This window comes from Motacilla alba, chromosome 6 (genome assembly GCF_015832195.1).
Source record: "Motacilla alba alba isolate MOTALB_02 chromosome 6, Motacilla_alba_V1.0_pri, whole genome shotgun sequence".
NCBI lineage: Eukaryota > Metazoa > Chordata > Aves > Passeriformes > Motacillidae > Motacilla > Motacilla alba.
The window spans coordinates 19237017-19260329 of record NC_052021.1 but is presented as its reverse complement, the minus strand read 5'-3'; the positions used below and the strand labels follow the sequence as shown (position 1 = coordinate 19260329).

Sequence of the window (23313 nt, the reverse complement as noted above, 5' to 3'; positions counted from 1 at the left end):
GTGTGTTTGTGTGTGTGTTTGTGCTTGTGTTTGCGTGAGCGGCAGGCACAGGCAGCTCCATGCCGGGCTGCAGGGCTGCCCTCTGGCCTTCCGCAGGGCCAGGTAGCTGTGGAAGCAGCTAATTACAGCGATCTGTATTCTGAAGAGCCTGGACAGTTCTTCTGGGATATTAACACAGTGTATTTCCAGGAGAATCCTTAGTCTCTTGTAGGACAACCAGGTGTGCAGTAATAGACTCAGGCATATATATATATATATATATATATATATATATATATATATATATATATATATATATATGTATGTGTGTGTATATAATTTTTATATTTTTTTAATAGACATATATAAAACTGTTGGTTAGGTAAGATGCTGGTCAGGTAAACAGCATTTAAGGATAAACAGCATTTCAAGTTGCTTGTCTTAAAGGAAACTGTGTGTTCATACAGGCTGACTAAATTCAGGGAATCTATTCAATGAAAAAAAAGAAGCCAAAAGATACAGTGAGTATTATCCTTATTTTGAACTTTCGGATAATTTGCTGCTAATGTATTGACCTGTTCTGTTTAATATCTCTACAGGTAAGTTGTTAATTAGGTATTTGGGATGAATTTGGGGTTTTGTGGTAGCATTCTGACTTAATTGATTTCATTAAGTTAACAAGCTGGTTGGGACAGCTGAGTCTGTTTGTTGTTTTAAGTCCACTCCTACAATGGCAATAAGGAAACCTTTCTGTTAGTGCTGGGAAATTGGAGGATAACATGAAACTTAATGAAGTGAAACAGGATTGCATTTTCCTCAGAGTGATTCTATTATGCCTCATTTAGAGCCATGTTATTGCTCACCTCAAATCATTAGCTATTACTGTTTTTTGTATTTCTGTTCTTAGTGCTACGTAGCTCATAATTTGTTCTTGTTTTATATTTTTTTCAGTCGCATTGTGTTTAATGTTTACTTTTCCATTTTTTGCAGCAGTGTAACAGAAGCTGTATTTTAATGGAAGGCTTGTCTGGGCTTCCCTAAGGGGTTTCCACATTAATGCTTTTAAAATTCAATCATTAACTTTTGCCTTCACCTGAAGGTGGAAAGTGATGATGAAAAACAATATAGCACAGCGTGTAATTTGATTTTACAAAGCTTTATCAGAATTGATTCAGCTGATCTGTAAACAGGGGAAAACTCAGGAACCTTCTTTTTGCCCCAGCTTGCACATTCACTTCAGCTTCAAGCTGTGCACCGTTCACCTGCCAGCTGCCTTGCTGCAGCACAGGCTCGGGACTGATCGGATTTGCTGAGCTGTTCTTGTCTGCAGCTGTGAGGAAGGGGACGAGGACACCCCCAAGGGATCCCTTCCGGATCCATATTCCCAGGCCAAGGTCCAACAGACTGGGCACAGGGGGGGAAGATTTTTCAGATGCTTTGGTGCAAACACAATTGCTTCCTGAGGGAGAGATTTGGCATGTGTTTCCTGAGAGAACCGTGCTTGCGTCAGCAGCCCCCTGCCACCCTCTGAGCTGCACTAGCACAACTGTTTGTGGGGCTCTTGGGGAGCTGCATCGGGGGCCTGCACTGGGTTCAAAAGCACCTTTTCTTCTTTTTTATTCGTAACTTTTTACCCTGATCTGTCTGACTGTGTGGTTGCTGTGTCAAGGGCTGAGAAGGTGGCCTGAAAGGAAGGAGCACATGGCAGGGAGCAGGAGGTAAGGGCTGTTTCTGCTGGCATCACTGCTGCTGAAAGAAATAATTGCTTATCAAACTATGGTCAGAGGGGGATGATGACATGTGGTTATGGCAGTTGCTTGAAAAATGTCGCTGAATGCTCAGATGTCTTAATGCAGTAGTGTGCATGTGCACTTAGTTAGCTGTGTACATGAAGATATGATTCTCTGTTTCTGTTGTAACTCTGAGTTTTCACCTAATGATTTCACTTTCATGATGTATAGCCATGTGTACAACTTAAGGATACATTCCCTATACTATTCTCTCTTTTCTGGAAAATAGACCTAGGCATCATAAAAGTATGAGTTTTATTAATCAGATTATATTTAGCTGGAATAGGTGAATGCCCAAAACTCTAAAAGGGAAGATTAAACCACCCCTAAGAGGATGCCCCTAATGATAGAGAGCATAATTGTTACATGCATGCACTTCACTCTGTTTTACATTTACCTAAATTGTTAAATATACTTTTGAATGTAGTGTAGAACTGCTGTTAAATTATAAATGTCAGAAGCAATTAGACAAATAGCCCTGTTTTAATTGATATGGTGAGACTAAGAAGTCAGTTTAATGTAAGATTTCCATAATATGCTACCATTTATTTTAGTCTGGAAAGCACTGATACTTTCGTGCATTGTTTTAGGACTTGTTTCCGTTCCTGCTTTACACACTTTGTTTCTCCCTCATGATCCTATTGTAACCAGTAAGAAAACACAGCACATCGTCCATTTAGCAGAAGTGCATATTTAGAGGATGATGGTACATGTTCCTGTTCATAGAATTTGAAGGAGAAATTAGATGATTAGTGTCTTTATTCAACAGAGAAAAATAACCTTTTCCTTCTAACTTGAAACAAGAAACTTTATGGCATTGAAGAAAAGTATCTTACTTTTTCTGTCCTGTGGTGGGTCACTACACCTGCAGTTTGGATTATCTTTGTAGAGTCTCCTGTAGATTTAAAAAAGCAGATTAAAAGAAATAAAAATCTCAATTTTATCCATTTCTTCCCAAGAGGGTTTTTTTTTTTTTTTTTTACAGCAGCCTTTTGAGAGCAAAAGACCTATTCTATGAGCTATATTGTTGCCTGTGGTAATTGGCACACATTGATGTGACTGTGAGCAGTAGAACTGCAAGCTAAGCTTGCCTGCAGGAGGTGGGCTCCCAGCCTGTGGGATGGAGACATTTGGAATTTTTAAAAACCAAAACTGAAGCTGTCCAAGCTAATCACTCTGTTTTTCTTCACTGGAAATGAAGGTGCTTCCTGTGGAGCTTATTGAACTGATAGTTTTGTTTTCCTCTCTGGAAGTGTTCTGCACTTGCTGGGAAGTGGGAGAGCTGTTGCCAGTGGGGCAATGAGTCAGCTGCTCTGGGTGAAGACACCCAAGTGGAGACTCTCTTCTCCTGGATTGGCTCCTTGTCTCTCTGCAGCTTGTAGGATGCTGGATTTAACTGCATGCAGGGAAAGCTGTGATCTTCTAAGTATGAAATCTTTGGTGTTCAGGTCCCTCAGCCTGCTGTTTTTGGAAGAAGCATTTTTCAGCACAGGAGGGTGGGTGCTGCTCAGATGACACTTGTCTGGCACACTGTGGCAGTAGAGAGGAGCCCACAGACCTCAGGTATAGCCAGGAGGCACTTATCTTTCCTTGCACTGTAAGATCAAAATCCATCACTTTGGTCTCTGCAGCAGTTTAAACTGTGCAGGCCCCTGAGGCAGCAGATAATCTCTTCGGCAGCAAGATGAGCTATTCATTGGTAAGATTAGCTGGCAATTTGTGGCAGATTTCTTTCCCAGAGCTTACAGCAGCTGGGAATTGTAGAACCGGCTGGAGGGCATGCAACAATATATTTTGTGAGTTGGGATGAATTTAGTCTTAGTCAGTAAAACTCTGTCAGTTACTTTGCATACAATGCAAATGCTCCTGAATAGTTGTTTCTCAGCTGCAGTTAACCATTGGACAACTACAAGTTATCCACAAACCAAGGTATTTTGCTGCTTTTACTTGACTTAAAAAAAAAAGGAACATAATATTTTATTCTTATTTGGTTTATGTGTCATATTTATCAGTTTTTGCTTGTTTGGTTTGATGAGAAAATGAAGCGAGAAAGCAGTAAATGAAGAGTCATGTTTGCTTTTAGAAACATTACTGATTTGCACTGAAAAGCTGTTGGGCTTTCTCCTTTTTTGGTATTTGATTGTAACATGATTTTCTGGGCTTTAGTGTGAATGCTGTCTCAGAGCATTATGCAAATAAGAGAAAAATGAAGTAACTGTATTTTTTAATGTGTGTTGTATGCCTAGTCTGTGTAAGGGATGTACATCCATGCTTATATGCACCAGGAATCAGTCTTACATTCTGCATCAAATTGCAAGTTGGGTAATGCTATTTAAGTGGATAGGATTAAAAACTAATGTAAAAACAAGACATGGGAAATAATCTGGGCTCCTTTTACTATTAAACATTATTTTCTTTAACTGTTCTTATTGTCAGTAGCATCTATTCAGTTTCTGGGGAATACTGTCCTTGAATGCTTTTTGAATGGTAAATACATTAGTTGCTACCAGAGAGTTGTCATAATTGTCTAGAAATAATGAACATGGGAAGCCCTAGACCATATGTGGATATTTATTTATAATGTACATATTTGTTCTTTTAACCTACTGGTAGGTAAATTACAGAGAACCCATTTGCCACCTTTTTCTTTCCAGCTCTCCAAGTTTCTTGTGCAATCGGTGAGTGCTGGGATTCCATCAAAATTATTGCCATATCTTGTAAAGAGATTTGTCCAAACTTCAGGGACTCCTCAACTTTTGTCACAGACTGCCAGTATACTTGCCTACATACACCATTTATACTCCATTTCTTCTGGGGTAACTGTGTACCTAATGATTGAAATATTTTCTCAAATCCATTTGAAGCATTAGGTGAGAGTGCAGATGAAAATATGATAAAAGAAATTTAAGTTCTCTATTGCAATGTCAGAAGCAAAGTGCCTGGTAGAAAATAAATAGAAGAAGAAAACATTTTCTTTGGATATTTTAAAAATGAAAGCTGTTTCCCAGCTATTGCAGAAAGTCCTAGAGGCAGCTAGAGGCAGGTTTTGAGTATCAAAACAGAGAAGATGTTTTAGCTAGCAACCACAAAGTTCCTGCATCCCCCTTTCTGAATAGGACCTGGAAGTTTTCCTTCCCTTTGTTCAAGATGGAAACAGTCTCCTATCTTTCACTTTTTTCTTTTTTTTTTTTTTTTTTTTTTTTTTTAGGCAAAGTTTCCTTCCTTTCTGCTATTTCTGGATTTTCTAAATGTTGATGTAATGATTCACATTTCCCAGATGTGAAATGCAAATGTAGGAAGTAGGATCTTTCCCTTGCCTCTCTAGGGAAGAGTAGTGGTGCTGTAGTCTGTAGTCTGTGGTGCTGTTGGATCTCATAATTAACATCTCTCCTGATTCAAATGGTTTTCCCACTCGCCACAGTGTTTTGTTGCCTGTTTCAGTACCTAATAAGTCATAGCGTGTTCGTTATAAACACATCTTAAACTAGGTTGGCTTTGAGAGCTTCTTGAAGACCTCACAAAAGTCCTCAATTTATTCTGTAGACCTAGAACAGGAAAAGGAAGGCCTGAAATAAGGAGAGTCAAACCCAAAATGGTTCCACATTCAAGTGCCAGCTTCATCTTTCTGTCACTGAAATGCTGAATCCAGTCTCTCAGCTATTCAGCTTGAAATTTCCTGGGCCAGGGGCATCACACTCAGCCTTGCCTACACCAGTGTGCCTCAGTGTCAGTGTTCAATAAATATCCCCAGCTGGTTTTAAAATTAGTTACTGCACTGAACTTGATGGGAATAAAGGTTTCCCTTTTCATCATATGGGCTAACTGGTCTGAGTTGGCCCTTGAAGAATTGATGTGCTATTGCCATTTGAATATGTTGATGTTGTTACACTTCTCATAGGCAGCTATTTTTCAGTTTTTTAAAGAAACAAACATTTCTGGTAGTTAGCTTTTTGTTTGTTTGTTTGTTTTTAAACATTGCAGCCTTCCAGATGCAATGCCATCAATTTGGATAACAAACCACTGCCTATCAATGTTCACCATGATCATGTCCTTGCTGCCACACATTCCTGGAGAGTTCTCTCCCTGTTGACTGTCTCTCAGCAACCCTGCTTTCATGCAAACATCTCCTTAAATTACACTTTCTTCCACAGAAGCTTGAAAGATACACTATCTGACCTGCTTCACCTAACAAGCCAACACTACTTGTTTTGACTGAAGACCATTTGGGGAGCTTCTCCATAAAGTGCCCTCTGCCTGTTGACTCCCTTTTGCTCTCTTTCTAAACTTTTGTGAGGATTTTTCTCTCTTCATTTAGTCTTAATGGTCCTTTGGGCAGCAGTAGTGTGATAACACCAGCAGAAATCCAAAGTGCATTTTTAAAGGGACTGAAAAAACATTCTCTCATGTGGGCAGAGAGAATATTGGAATGGAAATCAGCTGAGCAAGAAAAGGCAGCTGAGAGGAGCAGCACTTTCCCTCTTGAAAAGACTGAGTGGCTGCAAAGATCAGGTAGTTTCTCAAGTTGACCAATATCAATACTGTGCTCCAATAGCAGCTGGAGTTTTTTGTATGAAAGCTGTTTTTATTGTTGAGTATAGAAGTAACATTTTTTTTGTTTCCTCATCTAAATCAGTTCAGACTATTTCTCTGTGCATCTGGTATTTTGCATTGAAAGTGGCCCAAATATTTAATTTGGGAAATGTAGCTGCCATAAAATACAATTTGATGACAGCAGAAAAATTAGTATTGGATGAACAATGTGTTGATTGCAGCATCACAGCTGATCACCAAGGACCCTGAAACTCTCAGCAAAAATATGCAGTTTCTGTCATTATGTATTGAAGGACCTGGCTTCCACCCTAAATACGTGAAAATCTAAGCAGTCAAAACAGGATGCAGTTGGAGAACAATTACATTGGTGAAATTTAATTTTCATTTTTGCAGGTTGGCACATGGCTATGATGCAAATTAGCAAGGCAAAAATGCTTTGTTAGCAGAGATATCCCTGCGAATCCCAGGCAGAGCCAGCTTCCTGCAGAAGCAAACACTGTTATTTCTGTCCCCTGTTTAGTTCTGTGGGGCACAGCACACATACAAAGCTTTGAACAGTTCCCCTTCTGGCTAGCTTAGGGATCCAGATGTAGAGTAGGCAGGGCAGTAGAGCAGAGCAGTGCAAGTGAGAACAGGAAATCTAGGATGAACTGTGACTCATTCCCTGCCTGCTCCACCATCCTCTGCTCTTCATGAAGCCAGTGTTTCATCTCTTCTTTGTGGTCAGAGTTCTTTCTATCAGTGCCCATTTAATTTGGCCTGATGGAGTAGCAAGTTGGAAAGAATAAATAGAATTATCCCTCACATCCTGTCTACTTTTAATGAAGTTAATGGAATGGAGAGTAATCTCTGAGGGGCTGCAACCCATATGATGTAATTGTGCATTTGGTTTATGGTGCAAGCCACATAAAATCAGCCCACACGTGACTGATGGTAAAATGACACTTGTCAGTTTGCAAGCTTTGTCTGTTTGCCAGAAAGCAAGGGTTAACAAAGTATTTCAGATGAGAAGTCTTGCATGGGCAGCTTGGGTGTATCAGCAGAGGTGCTTTGCAGAGTACTCCTTTAGTAGGCTATTTTTACTTTTACCTAAATAAGAAAGTAAATCTTGGGTGACAGTTATGAAAACTTGGTACACAAAGCAACTCCTAGAAAATAAAAAAATCCCCTAGTTTTATTGCTTCTAGAGAATATAGCAAGCGTGTAAATGCTGTTGTCAGTGTATCAATGCCTCCTGACAGAAAAGGCACCAACGAAAATCTATCTGGGGAAAAAAACAGAGGATGTGAAGGTGGTGACAGACAGAACAGTGTGTGAAACCAGTGGAGTGTGTTTTAGGGTGGCAGTGGAGGTGGAAATCTGCTTGTGGACTAATTAAAAGTTTATTTGGATTCTATTTTTGCTTCAGGTGAATTTAAAACTTTGTAGCATTTTAAAATTTATTAAGTGCAACCTGCCCTAACATAAAATGTCCACTCAAGAAGAAAAATTATCTAATGATGAATGATTTGGAGCATGCAACAGAGCTTCTTTTAGGTAGCTTCGTAGGCAGGTGTTGCTGCCAACATCTTCCCAATATTTTTCAGGGTATCAAGATACACCAGTGGTACTTAATTGGAAATGGAAACTTAACTCAGTGACAGATCTCGTCACTAAAACAAAAGATAATAATTTAATTGGACCTTAGTTTTTGTTTATCAGTTTTAGTGTGAGACCAAGATTATCTTTTTGTTATGATGGTGCCAATGAATTTATGGGTAAACCAACAACTCCCTGTAACAACTCTTCTTTGGGATGCTCCAAGTTACTCTTTCAGGTAATTCAGAAGATGCAATTTAAATAATACTATCTTGATATTTGTAATTTATTCCCTAGAGGGAAATTTCCATTGCAAATAGAAGATGTTCTTGAAAAAATCATTAGGACCTGTTCATTTTTAGAGAAAAATATTAACTTCAGAGTGAGAAGATTTTAAGGAATATTATCCTCTGTGTATCAATATATGAACATTGGTTTTAGAAATTATTTTTGCTTTCTGATAATTCTTGAGTTATTTTTGCTCCTTTTTTTATCCATGTAATAAGCTGTTTAAAGTGAAACTGATCCCACCAAAAGGAATATTGATAACGAGATCTAAGTAAGAGAAAATTACAAGGTTGGCTGGAATAACAGGATAAGAGGATAACTGTTGGGTCATCCTTTTAAATCTTGTTCTTTCGTTCCCAAGCTGACATGTGGTGAGACTTTGACCAAATGATACTCATGTGACTGTCCAGTCTTAACAGGCAGCAAATGCATTTCTTCACCATGGCTCCTTGACCAGTAATATGAATAACAAAGCTGAGAGTGAAAAGCCAGGACTACTTTGTTTGGGTTTTTTTAAAACTTTTTAATAACTTGTATGGAGTACATCCTGGAACATGGTACCAGGTTGAAAGTCTATACTTACTTCTACAATCTATTATTGATCTTTTTAGCCAGGTTTTTGTCTTCATAGACTTTCCAATTCAATGGTTCAAGAGCTATGCTAAATGGCCAGCAAACTGGTCTGTAGGATCAGATGAAAAAGCAGAGGCTGCATAGTTTGATTCTGAAGTGTTTCCATTTGAGAGTTTGCTCATAGGAGCCTTTGGGTGTTTTATGGGAGATTTGGCAGGCTGTGCTGGTTCTGGGGTTGTAAATATTCAGTTGCTGTAATTAGGACAGAGTTTAATAGGAAGAAGAAGCAGAGAATTTTTACCAATGTTTTTATAACCAGTTCTTACATAAATTTCTAGGTTACTTTTCTTAGATAGCATCAGCCTCTTTCTTTCTTTCCCTTTTCAAGTACTTTAAAATTTCACCTTTTATGGGCTCTCTTATCATTGCTGTCTAACATTTAACAAGATGACTCCCTGATGTCTTGCTCCTCCAGATGGGCTCTGTTTCTCCTTCTTTTGTAGCTTTGGGGCTTTACAGTGAAGATGGTGAAGAGAAAAGACAAATGTGATACAATCTGGGGAAAGTGGTTTCCTGTTTTTCTACATACTGTCTCATTTACTGTTAGAGTGACTCAAAGTTCTCTTCTATAAAATTTCTACCCTCACTACTTACAGGTTTGTTTTCCAGCCAGAGCCACCCTTGGGTCCCTTGGTCTCATGCTTTTTATGAGTTAAGATAATCCCGTGCATCTTTTGTTCAGATATTTTTCCAAATGTTCTTTCCAATCACATCTCCATCACAGGCTTGTTTGAACACTTACTGTAAGATTCTGCTTGCTGACAGTTCGGTGTGTTTGTGGAGCTGAGAGGATACAGGCTAAGGATATGTATGGGAACATCTGAGAAAATGAAAATGGAGACTAACTTTTAAAGAAATTAAAATAGAAATCTGGAGAGCAATGGTAAAATTAAATGGTAAAATACTTAAAGTATAACAGGGTGATTTTTTTTCTGTGTTTCACTTACCAAAGCAAAAACGTTGTGTGAAGAGAAATGTTTTTTAACATAAAATTGAGAAATTGTATTTCTGGGCTGCAATGCTGACTAGCAGGAGCACACCCTTAAGTATCATGGAAAGTTCCTGCTGATCATTTCTGAAAATGATGTAATCGAGCAGCTGCACCAGTATTCACTCAGCAAAGGGAACCTGGGGCACTTCTCTCAAGGCTTTCAAGTTTTCCTAAAAACTAAAATACAGTATTAAGAAAGGATCTAGTTGAAACATGGATGGCTCAGCGAGGCTGAATGGAAGACTGAGCATGAAGAATGTGCTGGTCTGCCCAAGACACTTTGGTTGTTTGTTAACTTCCAGCATGTGATTTCACCAAAACAGTTGCTTGTGAGTAGATGCATATTTCACTGTGTGCATGCTGTCAAATGCATTCTTCCTGGTCAGAGATGTATTTTGTATGGCATGCTAAGAGTTCTTCCTCTTGACTTTCGTCTGTTTCCTTGTCTTTCATTTTAGTATTTAATGTTTCCTTCCCAACTTAGTAGCTTCCCTTTTGTTACTTTCTGAAGGGTTTGTGCAGGGACACACATGTGAGCCTACTTGTGCAGAGATGCATTCACTGGAATGTACCTATGGATCTATTATAATATATTATGCTTTTAAAATAAGGTAAATGTGATTTCTGCTATGACTTCTCAGAAATCCCTAACCCTGTAAAGCTACATTAATCAGCAGTTACTTTTGAAAGTCTGTTTCAGGAAATGACAGGCATCCTGCTTTTTTGTCTTGAACAGTTGTCTGTCCAGTATTTAAAGATTTTTCTACCATTCCTGCTGGGGATTATCTTAATGCCCAATTACAATATACAGTGATTATATATTAACATCATTAAAGGAAAAATAATTTGTGGCTCTGACATGATAGTAGGGCTATTTGACTTTTTTACAGAGTTTAAAATTTCATCTGAAAACCCCCTAAGACAAATGATAGTCACAGAGACAGTTTGCTATCATAATGGTGCATATTGTCCACTAGAAGAGCAGGCATGGCATCAAGGTTCCTAATAGCTTTGTTTCAGAACATAAGCTTGTGTGAAAAGGAAATACCCTGCCTTGCCTTTCCATGCCTGATTAGCTTTGGCAAATACTGCACATTGAAGATGATGATGAATTGCTGCTATCAGCAGCCCTAAACCATCAGATAAATACAGACAACCTTCTGGATAACTTGTTCTGTAGGTACAGAATTTGTTTTCTAAAGTAATCATCTCCTTTCCTTTTGGAAAGCACTTGTGTAGGATTCACATCTTGAAAATTAACTGTGAAAAGTATTTTTTCTGTGTGAATTGTTAAAAACCCAACAATGCCACTTGGGCTCTGAACTTTTCAAGAACGTGGGGAAAATATGTCCTTGTTAAAGTGAATCTTACTAAAACCCAGGCAGGCACATCAAGGACATTATAAACCAAATTAGTTTTGCGTGGCTTGAACAAGGTTTTTCCATAAACAGAAAGGCTGAAAAGGTGATAACTGTGAAAGAGCTCCAAGTACAGGTACAAGCTATCTAAGCATATCACTGAGACTTCTAGGTGAGGGCATTCAAGTGTCCCCTGGCCTTGTCTCCTGCTTTCCTGGATCTCCTCTGCTGAGCAGGAACTTGGACTGGGTGTCACCTCTCCTGGACACTGCAGAAGGGTTGTCAGTGCTTCCTCAGGCTGGGACTCCCCACCAAGGACATTTGCTGGAACTGGTGTTCATCAGCACTCATTTCTTTTTGGAGAAGAGACACAAAAGCTGGCAGCAGCCACAGCTTTAGGGTGGCCTTTGGCACTTCCAGATGTGTTGAGGGAGACGTGTCTCCATGTTGTCAGCCCCTCAGTTTTACCCAGGCACAGCTGCACTGTGGTGCCTGAGCACTCCTGTCTTGCCTGAGAACACCCTAATTTTCTCTGGAGGGATCAGAACAGCATTTGCTTGTTATATGATGCACCAGGTCATCTCCAGCTAACCTAAGAGAGGTTAATTTATGGATCTTTATGACCAAAGTAGAATCTGGGGTGCAGAATCAGTGAAGAAAGGGGAGAGTAGTGATTTCCACAGACTGACTTTGTAATGGCCTGAAAAAAAATGTGCTATTCTCACATGTTCCATTGCAGCTTTGCAGTGGCATTCCTTCTCAGGGCAAGATTGTCCTGAAGATGGAAAAAATCATATACCAGATGTGGGAAAACTGTCACTTGAAGACCACTTTGATTAAGAAACTTTTTCAGAATTTCCAAACAATTATGGTCAGACCTTAACATTTCTTTAAAGTTGTAAGAGAACACTAATAAGTTCCTGATCCAGAGAAGTGCACAGATCCTTGAACAGATAGGACTGGCTCAGAAAAATTATTGTACTATCACATATTTAAGCTTAACAGTAAATGAGAAGTGTTTGAAGAAATGTTTAATCATCATTAATGATATATTATAAAACTTAAAATTAACAGATAAATGTAATGTAATTATAAGTAAATAAAAAACCATTCCAAAAACCATTGTCTACCCACCATCTGTTTCCACATTAGGAAAATGTAGGGATACTGAAAAATTGAGAGATATTAGAAAAACAGCAAACATCAGAGATTTCTGACACATATGTATGTTGATGTCATAAGATGGAACATGTGTGACCACAGCCTTGCTAAGGATGTACTCACTGACAGTCTCAGCTCAGATTTCAGTAACAGCCATGTACTCAAGGAAAATTGTCTGGCTCTCTCTTCTTTTTATCACAGTGAGAAATGAAATTATGAGAACGGTGCCTGTTTAAAAGCCCTTAAGAGCATCAATCAAAAATGCACATTTTCAGGCGGAGTTAAGTTAAAGTCAAGCTTTCTCTGCAAAGGCGTTTTCCTACAAAAATATTCCTTTGTGTTTTTTACCCTGTGTAGTTAAACTGCATTATTTAAGGACTAACCTAGACAGGAGCTATGTAAAAGAGTCAAGAGGGTTCTGTTATCATTTGCTTAACCTTTTTCTGTAGACCCCTTCTGTCAGGCTGTTGGTTTTCTCTAAGCCCTACACAATGGTTTTAAGAGACAAGGGATGGTCACCTTGCATTTCTCATCACTGACAGTAACTACTCCTGCTGTGGCTCCAGCTGCACCATTTGATTTAGCAATTTCCAGCAGCTTTGACAAATTAAGGAGCCAGTGTGGCAAAGTGATTGCTGTGGGAGGCAAGCATGGCCCTTCCTTTCCCAGTGACTGCTTGGTACAGGAGCAGCTAAAGAACATTGTACTGCTCTACAGCCTTTCCTTTTGCCATCTTTTTCATGTTTCAGCTCTTAGTATTTTTACTTTTTGGGTAAATGAGAGTCTTCTACACTCTTACTCTTCTTTTGTGTCACCCCACTCACCTATTCCCCTCTCTGGCACCTCCATTCTCTACCAGCTGCTTAGCATCCCTTTGCTTTCCAGGCTGCTTTTCCTGCTCCGTCTGTCTCCAGCAACCACCTCCCTCAAATGCATGAACTGAAGCAAACAAAGAACATTTGCTGTTCAGCACAGTGATGGGAGTTAATAAACTGGGCTGTTACACATTTTATCTTCTCTATCTGGATACATTTTGGATGGAGGGCAAGTTTTATCAGATGTTTGTATGATGCCCTGTGACACTGCTCTATGATTAGAAGCCTCAAAGTACTACTGCAAAAAAATAGATTATTAATGTTGCTTTTATTTGGTATCATAGGGAAATCCCTCCTTAAATGTATAAAAGTGGTTACACATTTTAAAAATAAAAATCCATATTTATTCAGGAATAATATGGATAAAAAACTGGAAAAAGTATGAAGCACTTACTACAATCTGTCTTGATGTGCATCTTGTCTTAGTGTTATGGCAACAATTAAAAGTCAGGTTGGATTTTGGTTTTGTTTTGGGATTTTTTGGGGTTGTTTTTTTTTTTACTTTGATTCTGGTACAATTCCCTAAATAAACTTTCAGGTAAGCAGCTCTTTTATTAACCATTTGTAACAGTACTGGAGAGATATTGATTTTATGGAGGTCAGAGAAACAGAACGTGTACCCTGCTTGTGAAGACGTGCATAATCTGCACAATTACTTGCTCACACAAGGAATATTTCCATGGATTCATCAGCCATTCTTTTCAGAAAAACATAAACTTTGCTTTTGTCTAGAGACTGGACAGACACTTACTCTAAAAGAGAAAAGCTGACAATGTAGAGTAACAGCCTTAAGATGCTCAATGGAGTTATTTTTATTTAGGAACATAGGGTTGCAGAGAACCTCTTGGGTTGTTTTTAAACAAGTCAAAGTCATAATCATATAATTCTTGATAAACAGACTGCTGAAATGAAAACAAGCTGTTCTTTCTAACCTAAGTTAAATAGCTAACTCAGGGTGCAGAATGGGACAGCTGTTGACTGGAGCAAAATAGATTAGATTAGAAATAGTGTTTGCATCCCAAGAGCTGTACAGAATTGAAGTCTTTATTTTCCATGTATTTAAGAACAATTTAGAATTTAGCTGCCTGCCAGAATGCTGCCTGTAGTGCCTAGCATGATAGGCAATTGCTAGTGTGGAAATATGGGGAAGCAAAAGAGGCTGAAACAATGTCTTGTTTTTTCCAAACAGGAAAAAACCCAAAAAAGAGTTTGTAGAGGGTTTGCAGCTGTCTGCATCTTCTGTGCTCATATTAAATACCATGTCCCATTTAAATGTGCTCTACTGTATAAGTTCAGGTAGCTAGCCAACTTCTGTGAAGGACTCTGGTCAGTGGCCAGATGTGGTCATCCTTGATCCTTCCAGACATGCAAAAGAAATGAACTCTTTCAAAACCTGTAAAATATTTAATCTTGTGCTCCACTGTCCCACAGAACATACATATTTTTGTTAGCTAGCTTTTTCCTTCTCTCTTCCTCTTCTGTCTTTGATACTCATACTGCACCCTTTTTGTTTTTTCTTTTATTCATAGTTCTTTAGTTTGTTTAATTTTCATTTCATTGAAGATGCAGCAGTCAAAGGGAAAAGAAAGCGAGAGAGTATTAAAACAAGAGGTCAACATGAATGTAGCAAGTGCCTAGAAATAATATTTGGTGCAATCTGAAGAACAATAAAGAAGATGTGTCCTAGAGCTATGAGAATAGGGTAAATACAAGAAGATGGTAAACTGCTCTAGAGTTAAGGTTATAGGTTACTGTCCTAGAGTTAAGGTTATAGGTTAAAGTGTATAAGTTAAATGTAGTAAATATATGCAGTTCTGTTACCTTTCACGCATTAATGAATCTTCTCCAGCTATATTAAACTGCTTTATACTTGTTCTTCATAAAATTCATCTGCACGAATGTTCTTAGAGTGACTTTGAAAGCTGTGTGTGTTGTTGTTCACGAGAGAAGTGCAGTTTAAATTCATTGGTGTGCATGAACCTGTTCTGGAAGTGTGTCCTGGCCTTCTGGGCACAGAGACTGTCACAGGCTCCTCAGGCCTCTGCCACCCCATCTTCATGGTAAAGGCAGCAAATGGCACATACCGTTTAACTATTTGGATGTATCTCACACTGGTCCAGAAAGAAAATTCTAGATAAGTCTCTTTCTCATTTTTCTGACATGTGCATCCCTGCATTATGGAACAGGCAAACTCTTGTATTTTGTGCTTATTTATGCTGGTAATACACATTTGGGCCAGCTCCGTTGGGACAAACTGCACAGAATCCTTCCATGCAGTTCTGAAAGAAATTACAAAGGCATCTAAACACACAGAGCCATTTTGATTTTTTATAATCAGGATAGGGTGAAGAATAAGAAAGTAGTGGAGTGGGACCCCCACTATGGTCTGGGATCTGTGTGTTCCTGCTGTGGGGCAGCTGTGATAGAAACCTCACCCTATGCCTGTTCCTCTGGCTGAAGCTGTATTCCTCTGCAAATGGATCATTTTCAAAAAGCACTGGAGGTGGTATTTCTTGAGATGAGGGAGTTGCCAGCACTGTAAATGGAGCAGGTGAACAAGGTAGGAAAAACCCAGCCCTGGTCCCAGGCAGGCCACAGTGACTGTACCTGCTGTTCCTCTGTCCTTTGTAATATAAATGCTTTGCATCTTCACATTGTTGTGATATCATTATTGAATGAATTACTTCAGAGAAAGAAACCTTTAGGGTGGCAGGAGAGGTGGGCAGAGGAAGCAGCACGCGCTTTGCTGGCTGTGAGCTGTTTAAAAGGTCAGGGGCTCCTGTCCCTGTGCTGGCTGGTTGCTAAGCTGCCGTGGATTTTTGTGCTTTTTTTCCTGGCAAAAGGGACCTTGTGATGAGGTGCAAGGTTATGGCAGTACCTTTTTAGTAACCTCACCCCCTCCTTTCTGCTTGCTGAGTGACTGAGTAAGGGAGGTGCTCTCAGGAGCACTTGCTTTCTGTCTAGGCTTCTCAAAAACAGCTGCTGAAGTAACTGATGGGTTATTTATCCTGCCAAATTAAACCTAATATTTTAACTTGGGGGAGCAGAGTCCCTGTTTAGTGAGCTGCCAGGACACATTGGGTAACTAAGGCTTTCTAAAGGATCAGCAGAATTTGTACCATCTTCACCCCACTTGCATCTTTGAACTCACAGCAAAGCCCATTTACTTAGCACTTGGGTGAAAATTATCTAGCAAAGTATAGAGCTATTTTGTGAGATTATATTTTAACCCTGCTTTCCTTCAGCTGTCTCAAGCAGCAGGAACTTTCATGTACATCTGAGATATATTATAATGGCAGCTAATGCTGCCAGGCCTTACAGTGGAGCAAATATTCAAAAATAGTCTTCTCCTATACCAGAAAGGTTGAGAAAAAGATGCAACATGAGAGCAAACTGGCACTTGGGAAGGGGGAGGACATGATTGCTCAGATAAAGTGTGCTTTCTTGCTGTTCAACTTCATTTGCAGAGTCCACAGTCTGTACTATCCACCATACAGATAATTAAAAAACAGCACTGGGGTGTAAGCAAATGAAGTTTCCTACCCTCTGAATGAAATTGTCAGGTTGACATAATAAGAGCTTTCAGACATGTGCAGCAACAAGAAAGGTAATAATTTAACTTGCCTATAAGTTCAGTGGCTGTGAAAGGCACAGCACTCCTTGAAGCAAGTGGGGAGTTGAGGAGATGAGGTTTGCATTAATCTGCTATAGGGAGGCTGGGTAGCCTTTTCCTGTTGGCCTGGCATTTTTTATAATATGGTTGTTTTCAGTTGCTTGTAATCTCATTAAATGTTTGCTGGCAGGGTTCTGGGAAAATAACAGCAAGTAACCATGTAACCAAACACCTAATCTATGTTTACTTAGCCTGATATGTCATCAAATTCTTCCCAAGTACGTTAATGTACAGCTAAAAATGTGAACTCAACCCTGAGCTGAAGCTTGCCTGGGAAGTTGGGCCAGAGATCTAGGCTGAGGCCATGCCACCCAGATACTACTGTTTGTGCATTAAAATTAGTTAGGGCTCTGTATGTGGAGATTGCTGAGTCCTCTGAAAATTTTTGTATATTTTTATTCTTATTGAAGGGTTATTGTTATCCATTCTGGCATTCCTTGAAGTTCCTCCTCCACCCTATATAATCAAAACTTGAAAAAGAAAACCAAACCCGTCAACCAACCAACCAAACAACAACAACAACAACAAAAAAAAACCACAAAAAACCCCAACAAAAAACAAAAAACCCAGAAAACAAAAAAACAAAAAAAAACCCCACCCCTCTTCATTCCTGTAGAAGGGGAAATGAAAGATACAGCTCAGACCCAAAATAAGGAGCTTCTTCTTGCAAAGACTCTGCAGAAGTGCTCAGGATCCCCCTGTGATGGATCATGTGCTTAAGCAAACTCCACCTAACTATATTACTAAGTTGTGTTTTTTGTTTGTCATTCCTGCTTTCTTCTATTTTGCTCACCTTTGAGTTTGGCAGTATGTATATGTTTTCTTAAAGTAATTCTGTTTTTGGTTTTAAGCTGCATCTCTGGATATCTCAAGGAGACCACTGACGGACACTTCTCAAAGGTTCAGATGTGATGGTGTTTAGGGCTAGTTCTAGAGTGTCTTGCGGTTTTGGGTCAGGAAGCTCTGGGCTTTGCACAGTCAAGCCTTGAGCATCACCTGTCTGAGCAGCTTCAAGGACTGAGGATGCGCCACTGTTTACCATGTAGCTGCTTTCTTGAATTGCCATTTTAGGTGGCTCTGTAGCCCTCTGACCTGCCGTAACAGGTAACAGTTCCTGGGAAGCCTGTGGTTCTCATCAGTGGGAATCTTGCATACTCAGCATCTGTTGTAGCTAGGTGAGATAGAAGGTATTTGAGCTTTCTCTTCAAGCAAAACTGAAAGGCATCCCAGATATTCTGCTTATGTCATATAAGTCTTTGATCCATCCAGAGGCTAAGGGTTTGCTGGTGATGGCAGAAACACGGACTGAAATCTGGCACTGATGGCCAGCAGTGCGTGTTCCTGCACTGAGAAAATTGGGGCACTTCAGGTCCCTTGGTTGAGCCCTGCCATTCAGTCACTGATGCCAAAGGACTGAGGGCTTTTTGTTGGTCCCCTTAGCAAAGCACATGACTCAGTTACTCACCTAGGGTGCATCCAGTGGGTGCCAGTGGGTCTCCTGCAGTATCCTGCAGCACCCAGTGTGTGTTTAGAGACAATTTGATGGCCTGGATGCAGACATTTAAGTTTTGATTTAAGTGGTTAGTAGACAAGCTAGCTCTAACCTTCTGTGAACTGTCCATGCTCACAAAATTAAGTTGCTGTGTCCAGCTGATTACAGCTTTCCTCTGGGGTTTAGCTTGTGAGAAGACAGAGGTCATTTTATCATCAGATCTGCTCTGGCTGTGGAGTAAATATTCCCTTCCCGCACAAAGGTGAAAACTGTATTCTCTCAAACAAAACTTTTGCATAAATTGTGTACAAGGAAGAGTAGCTAGTTTGAGTATAGATTGCAATTGAAAATACAGTTCAGGCCAGGGATGGCATGAGTGGGGCAGCCTGCCGGAGGTGAATAAGGACTGGCAGCAGTAAAGTGACTTGCACACGTACGCAGTGACACGCAGGGGAAGAGGGTATTGTGTGCTAGGATGCAAGTGCTGGAAAATCACCCAAATTATCATGAAAAGCACGGTACCAGACACTGGCTCAAATTCTGATGCCCCTCTTTGTTCCAACAAATTTTCATGAACTGCATGAGAAAGAAGGCGCTCCCTTTTCTGCGGTAGGGAGAGCTGAGGCAGGGTGTCGGCCCCGCCGTTTGGGCTGCAGCGTGTGCAGTGTGTCCTGACTCTGTTTCCCTCCGCAGATGGCCGCAGCCCCGTGTGCCGAGCAGGCCCAGCCCGCGCCGGCCGTGAGGGCCGGAGCCCGGCGCTGTGCCTGAGGCGAGGAGCGGAGGCACCGCCATGGCCGCACCCCGCCGGGCCCGGCGCGCCGGCCCTCCCGACGGAGGCTGGGGATGGATGATTGTAGCTGGCTGCTTCCTCGTCACGATCTGCACCAGGGCCGTGACAAGGTAAAGGCACTGCTGCTCGGCTTGCTGGCCTCTTTGTGGCATTAGCATTTTTTCCTTTTCCGCCTTAGGGAGAGGGTTTGTTATCTCCTGAAACCCCCAAGGCTGCGGGGGCAACCAAGGGATTATGAGCCCTCTGGCTTTAGTCTCGCCACCTCTGACAGCTGCTCTAGCTTTCAGCACCCGCTCCTTGGTTTCTTACACAATCAAGGCCTGGGGCAGGTAGAGCTATTTCAGGCTGCGGTGGTTTGGCTGGGGAGGGAGGAATCATGTAGGGTCTCTTTGGGTTCACCGTGTCCCTCTGAGCCCACAGCTGTGCTCATTTTTGCCAGTCCCAGTGAATTTGCGTGACTTCTGAAATGTGAAAATCATGTAAATACCCCCTTCTCCTACTGCGAGCGTTTCAGGTGCTGTCCTGCCTGAGAAGGTCCAAGCCCTAGAGAAGAGACCCCTCTCTGCACCCTTCTGGTATCCAAAATATGCAGAAAATACTTTCTCAAAATAGAAAGAGCAGGACTAGACTGCTGCCTCACATATAAACATAACACAATCTGGGGTGAGATTGCTTTCACATTGACTTTGATGTCGACTGGAGATAGAGGAACCTGGTGTGTGTGAACATGGACAATTTACCTATATTAAGCAGAGAGTTAAGCACCCTGGTAAGTGAGGAAAACTGAAAGAGTGTCTTGTTGGGCAGTCAGTATAATGTAAATACAGTGTTTCCTACCTAAAGTTCTTTTTTCTTTTTAAATAAAGCTCCCAGGTTTAGGGATCTAGGGTTTTTGAGTCAACAGCACAGAAGAGGATAGAAACACTTATACAGTGTTAGTTAATGCATACAAATGTACCAATACCCTAATAACAGCGAAGAATTCCTAGTGGATTTAATTCTGTGTTCATATGTGCAATGTGTTACATCCAGGAAATCATCAAACAGCTGGCACACATTAGACTACATAGAAGAGTGAAATATGTGCAAGAAAAAAAGCTGGAGAAAGTGGTCATTCATTGATTTGGGAAAAAGGGAGAGGGAAAAGGCATTTCTTGTTGATCCAGAAACCAGAATGAAATTATGCAGCCTTTTAACCTGTTCTGCCGCAGGGACACTTTGAACAGTAACACTTGTCAAGTTGAGCAAAGTAACCTCTCGTGGAAACGTTTTATTAAAGTGCTGGAAGTTCCACAGGCTCCTGCTGTGTTTTGATTCTCTGTTTAAGAGGAGTTACTTTGCTCTTGTCCATCCATGAGGACACAGCTGCAGGTGGGATTTGCTCTGTAGGTGTTATATTGACCCCTCAAATTTGTGTGGGTGTGGAATAGCGAGCAACAAGGCCAGTGAATGACTGTGAAGCCAGGGCTTTGTGTGCCAGGGAAGCAACATCATCATATGGGCTATAAGTTGCTGGGGAGAATTAACATTTCAATTTCCTTTTAGTTCAAAATACTCTGAGTCATAAAAACTCTAGCAGCAGATACCCCAGCAAGAAACATGTGATATTATAATGTTCACAACCACAATTTTGATTTTCCCAGGAGCTGGAGAGAACCTTCAAGTGGGTATTCTTATACTTGAAGAGTGAGAACAGTGTTTTCTGTGAGGCAAATATTCCATGTTTAACAGACTGGTGTTCATGTTTTCTGTCCTAGATGCATCTCCATTTTTTTTGTGGAGTTTCAGGCATACTTTGGGCAGGATTATGCCAGAACTGCTTGGATCCACTCCATTGTCGACTGTGCTACAATGCTTTGTGGTGTGTATTACCCTTTTAAGAGGAATGTGGCTACTTTTGCATCGGCTCCATCTGTTTTTAGCATGCTCACAAGTTGGTGGAGTCAGCTGGGAAAGAGTGCTGCTGTGGGATCTCTGGGGTATGGTATATCCAAGCTGCTTCCCTCAACACAGTTGTGCAAGGGAGTGTCTTCATACTAAAGAGAAGAAGCAGAACTTTGTTTTGTGAAGTGATCTAATTTTTCAGAAATGTACTTTTGTTCAGGTCTATTGGGACACCTCATGTTTGAGAGCTATTAACTGAGCAATTGTTTCCTCTGCCTTTTGATTGGAATCATATTTGAGATGTAGCACAGGATGTACATCTTGCCTCCAGATCAAGTGACAACCATCCTCCTTTTATCAAAAGTGTATATTTACAAATAGTCTTCTGTCTTAAAAGAAAATTTGCTATTATTAAAAATCATGTGCATCAACACAGCAGTTGTACTGAATTTCTCACGGGTTTGCTTTAAAGCTGTACAGCTTGGTGAAAATCCATGCCCTAGTCCTCTAGAAGAGGTTAATCCATAAGAATTGCTAGAAAGGCAGAGGGGCACAGCCAGAATGCGATGCAACAACTCTCCTGTGACAGCCAGGTTATATCCCTGGGAAAAGAGAAATAGGGGTAACCGTGCCCTGGCATTGCAGGTAGTAGAAGGGGAGAGGGTTGGTGATGACATCCCATGGTAGAAGCAGGGTGATATGGGAGACATTGGTGTTGGAGAAATGCAGGAGAGGGGTAGCAGCCTTGGAGATTGTCCAGAAGATGTGAGACCTCTCCTGTTTGGGTCTAACCCAGAGCCCACAAGGCCAGGGAGTTGTGAGGAAGGACACCTAAAGTTACTGAGGGCTGAAGTGCAAATTCCAGATGGGGAAAAGCCTGAGTGTTGTAAACATGGAGTAATGAACAGTGTGGGCTGTTCCTGTGACCTGTCTTGACCCCTTGACACTGCAGATTAGCTGTGTTCCATAATGACTTTGATCTACAGAAATGGCCGCTGAGAAAAGTACTGAAAGTTTCAGGTTTATTCACACTTTCAGAAAAATTACTTTTAGAAGTTTTTTCTTTATATTTGGTGCTCATGCCATTGTGACAGGATTATGTTGGAAGACCACTCTGTAGCTGCAAACACCATTTTCTCCTGCTCCCTTCTGCTTCCTTTTCTTTTATAACTGTTGCAGTGAAGTGTGCCTGAGGACCTGCCATTAACCACCAGCTTTATTTGTTTCTTTGAAGCCCCGCTTGGGAGTTTAATCAGTAATCACGTATCCTGCCAAGTTGGGATCATGCTAGGAGGGCTGCTTGCATCTACTGGACTAATTTTGAGCTCATTCGCCACCAGTCTGGAACACCTCTACTTATCATTAGGAGTCCTCACAGGTAGGATGCATTCAGCCCCTTTGCTGCTGCCAGAACACAAGACAGGAATGCTAAAAATGATGGGTGATCTCTTCTGCATGTCATATTGACACTGCACTGTCAGTACAGAGATACTCATACCTATTCCCATGATTGTAGACGAGAGGCTGTGCCAGCGAGAGCTTCAGCACTGACTGATCTCATATCACACAACTGCAGCACCCTGCAAGAGCAACTTTACCTTCTATTAGAGTAGAGGACTGTCGATAAAGTTCTGAAATTATGGGAGGTCAGGAAAGACTGCTGTTGCAGTTGGTATACATGAAAAGGTTTCCCTGTTTTGTCTGGGATTTGGGAGGAGTTTATTATAGTAGAAGTTCTAGATTGCCCTAATATATTTTGCATATTTGGGAAAAAAAGTTTTAACCAAAACATAAATGTAAGTAAGAATAGAGGAGCTCTTGGTGAATACCAGGCAGCTCAGCCTTACTTTTGTCTGCATTACATTCCAGTTGAACAGCAAAAAAAATTGCTGGTTGGTAGTCTTGCTGTAGCAGCTCCTCCATTTTTGCTCAGGTATGGTGAAAACAAATCTTTGCTCTGTCCTATCTGCCTGTGTGTGTTGTGCACAGAGGAACTTGAGAGGGGCCTGTGGTCACACTGACATTCCTTCCTCATTAATACTGACCTGGTAGCCACGGTGATATAAGACCTTGTACTTGGTCCCCTGGAGTTTAGTAACGAGTTGGTGGAATTACTGCAGTTCACATGCTGCCAACAGCTTATTTGTTTAAAAAAAAAAAAAAAAAAGAAAAAAGAAAAAAAATCCTTTTTTTAGCGCCTGTTGCTCCTGTATTACAATGTTAATCTTTGACAAAATGTGTTTATTACAAAAAAAAGGCTTCTTGTAACT

At 40.7% G+C, this 23313-nt stretch overlaps 1 protein-coding gene across 12 annotated transcripts in view; it reads left to right on the top strand.

The window, feature by feature from the left end:
* The window catches only part of SLC16A12 (solute carrier family 16 member 12), a 33394-nt gene that overhangs the window by 1697 nt on the left and 8384 nt on the right, over positions 1-23313 (top strand). For 3 of the 12 annotated variants that reach the window (XM_038141557.1, XM_038141558.1, XM_038141555.1), the window contains exons 2-4: positions 19063-19269; positions 20917-21020; positions 22278-22421. In XM_038141557.1, the coding sequence (XP_037997485.1) occupies positions 19160-19269; positions 20917-21020; positions 22278-22421 (358 nt within the window). In that variant the 5' untranslated portion in view covers positions 19063-19159. The other 9 variants (XM_038141553.1, XM_038141551.1, XM_038141552.1 and 6 more) reach the window with 8 other exon arrangements.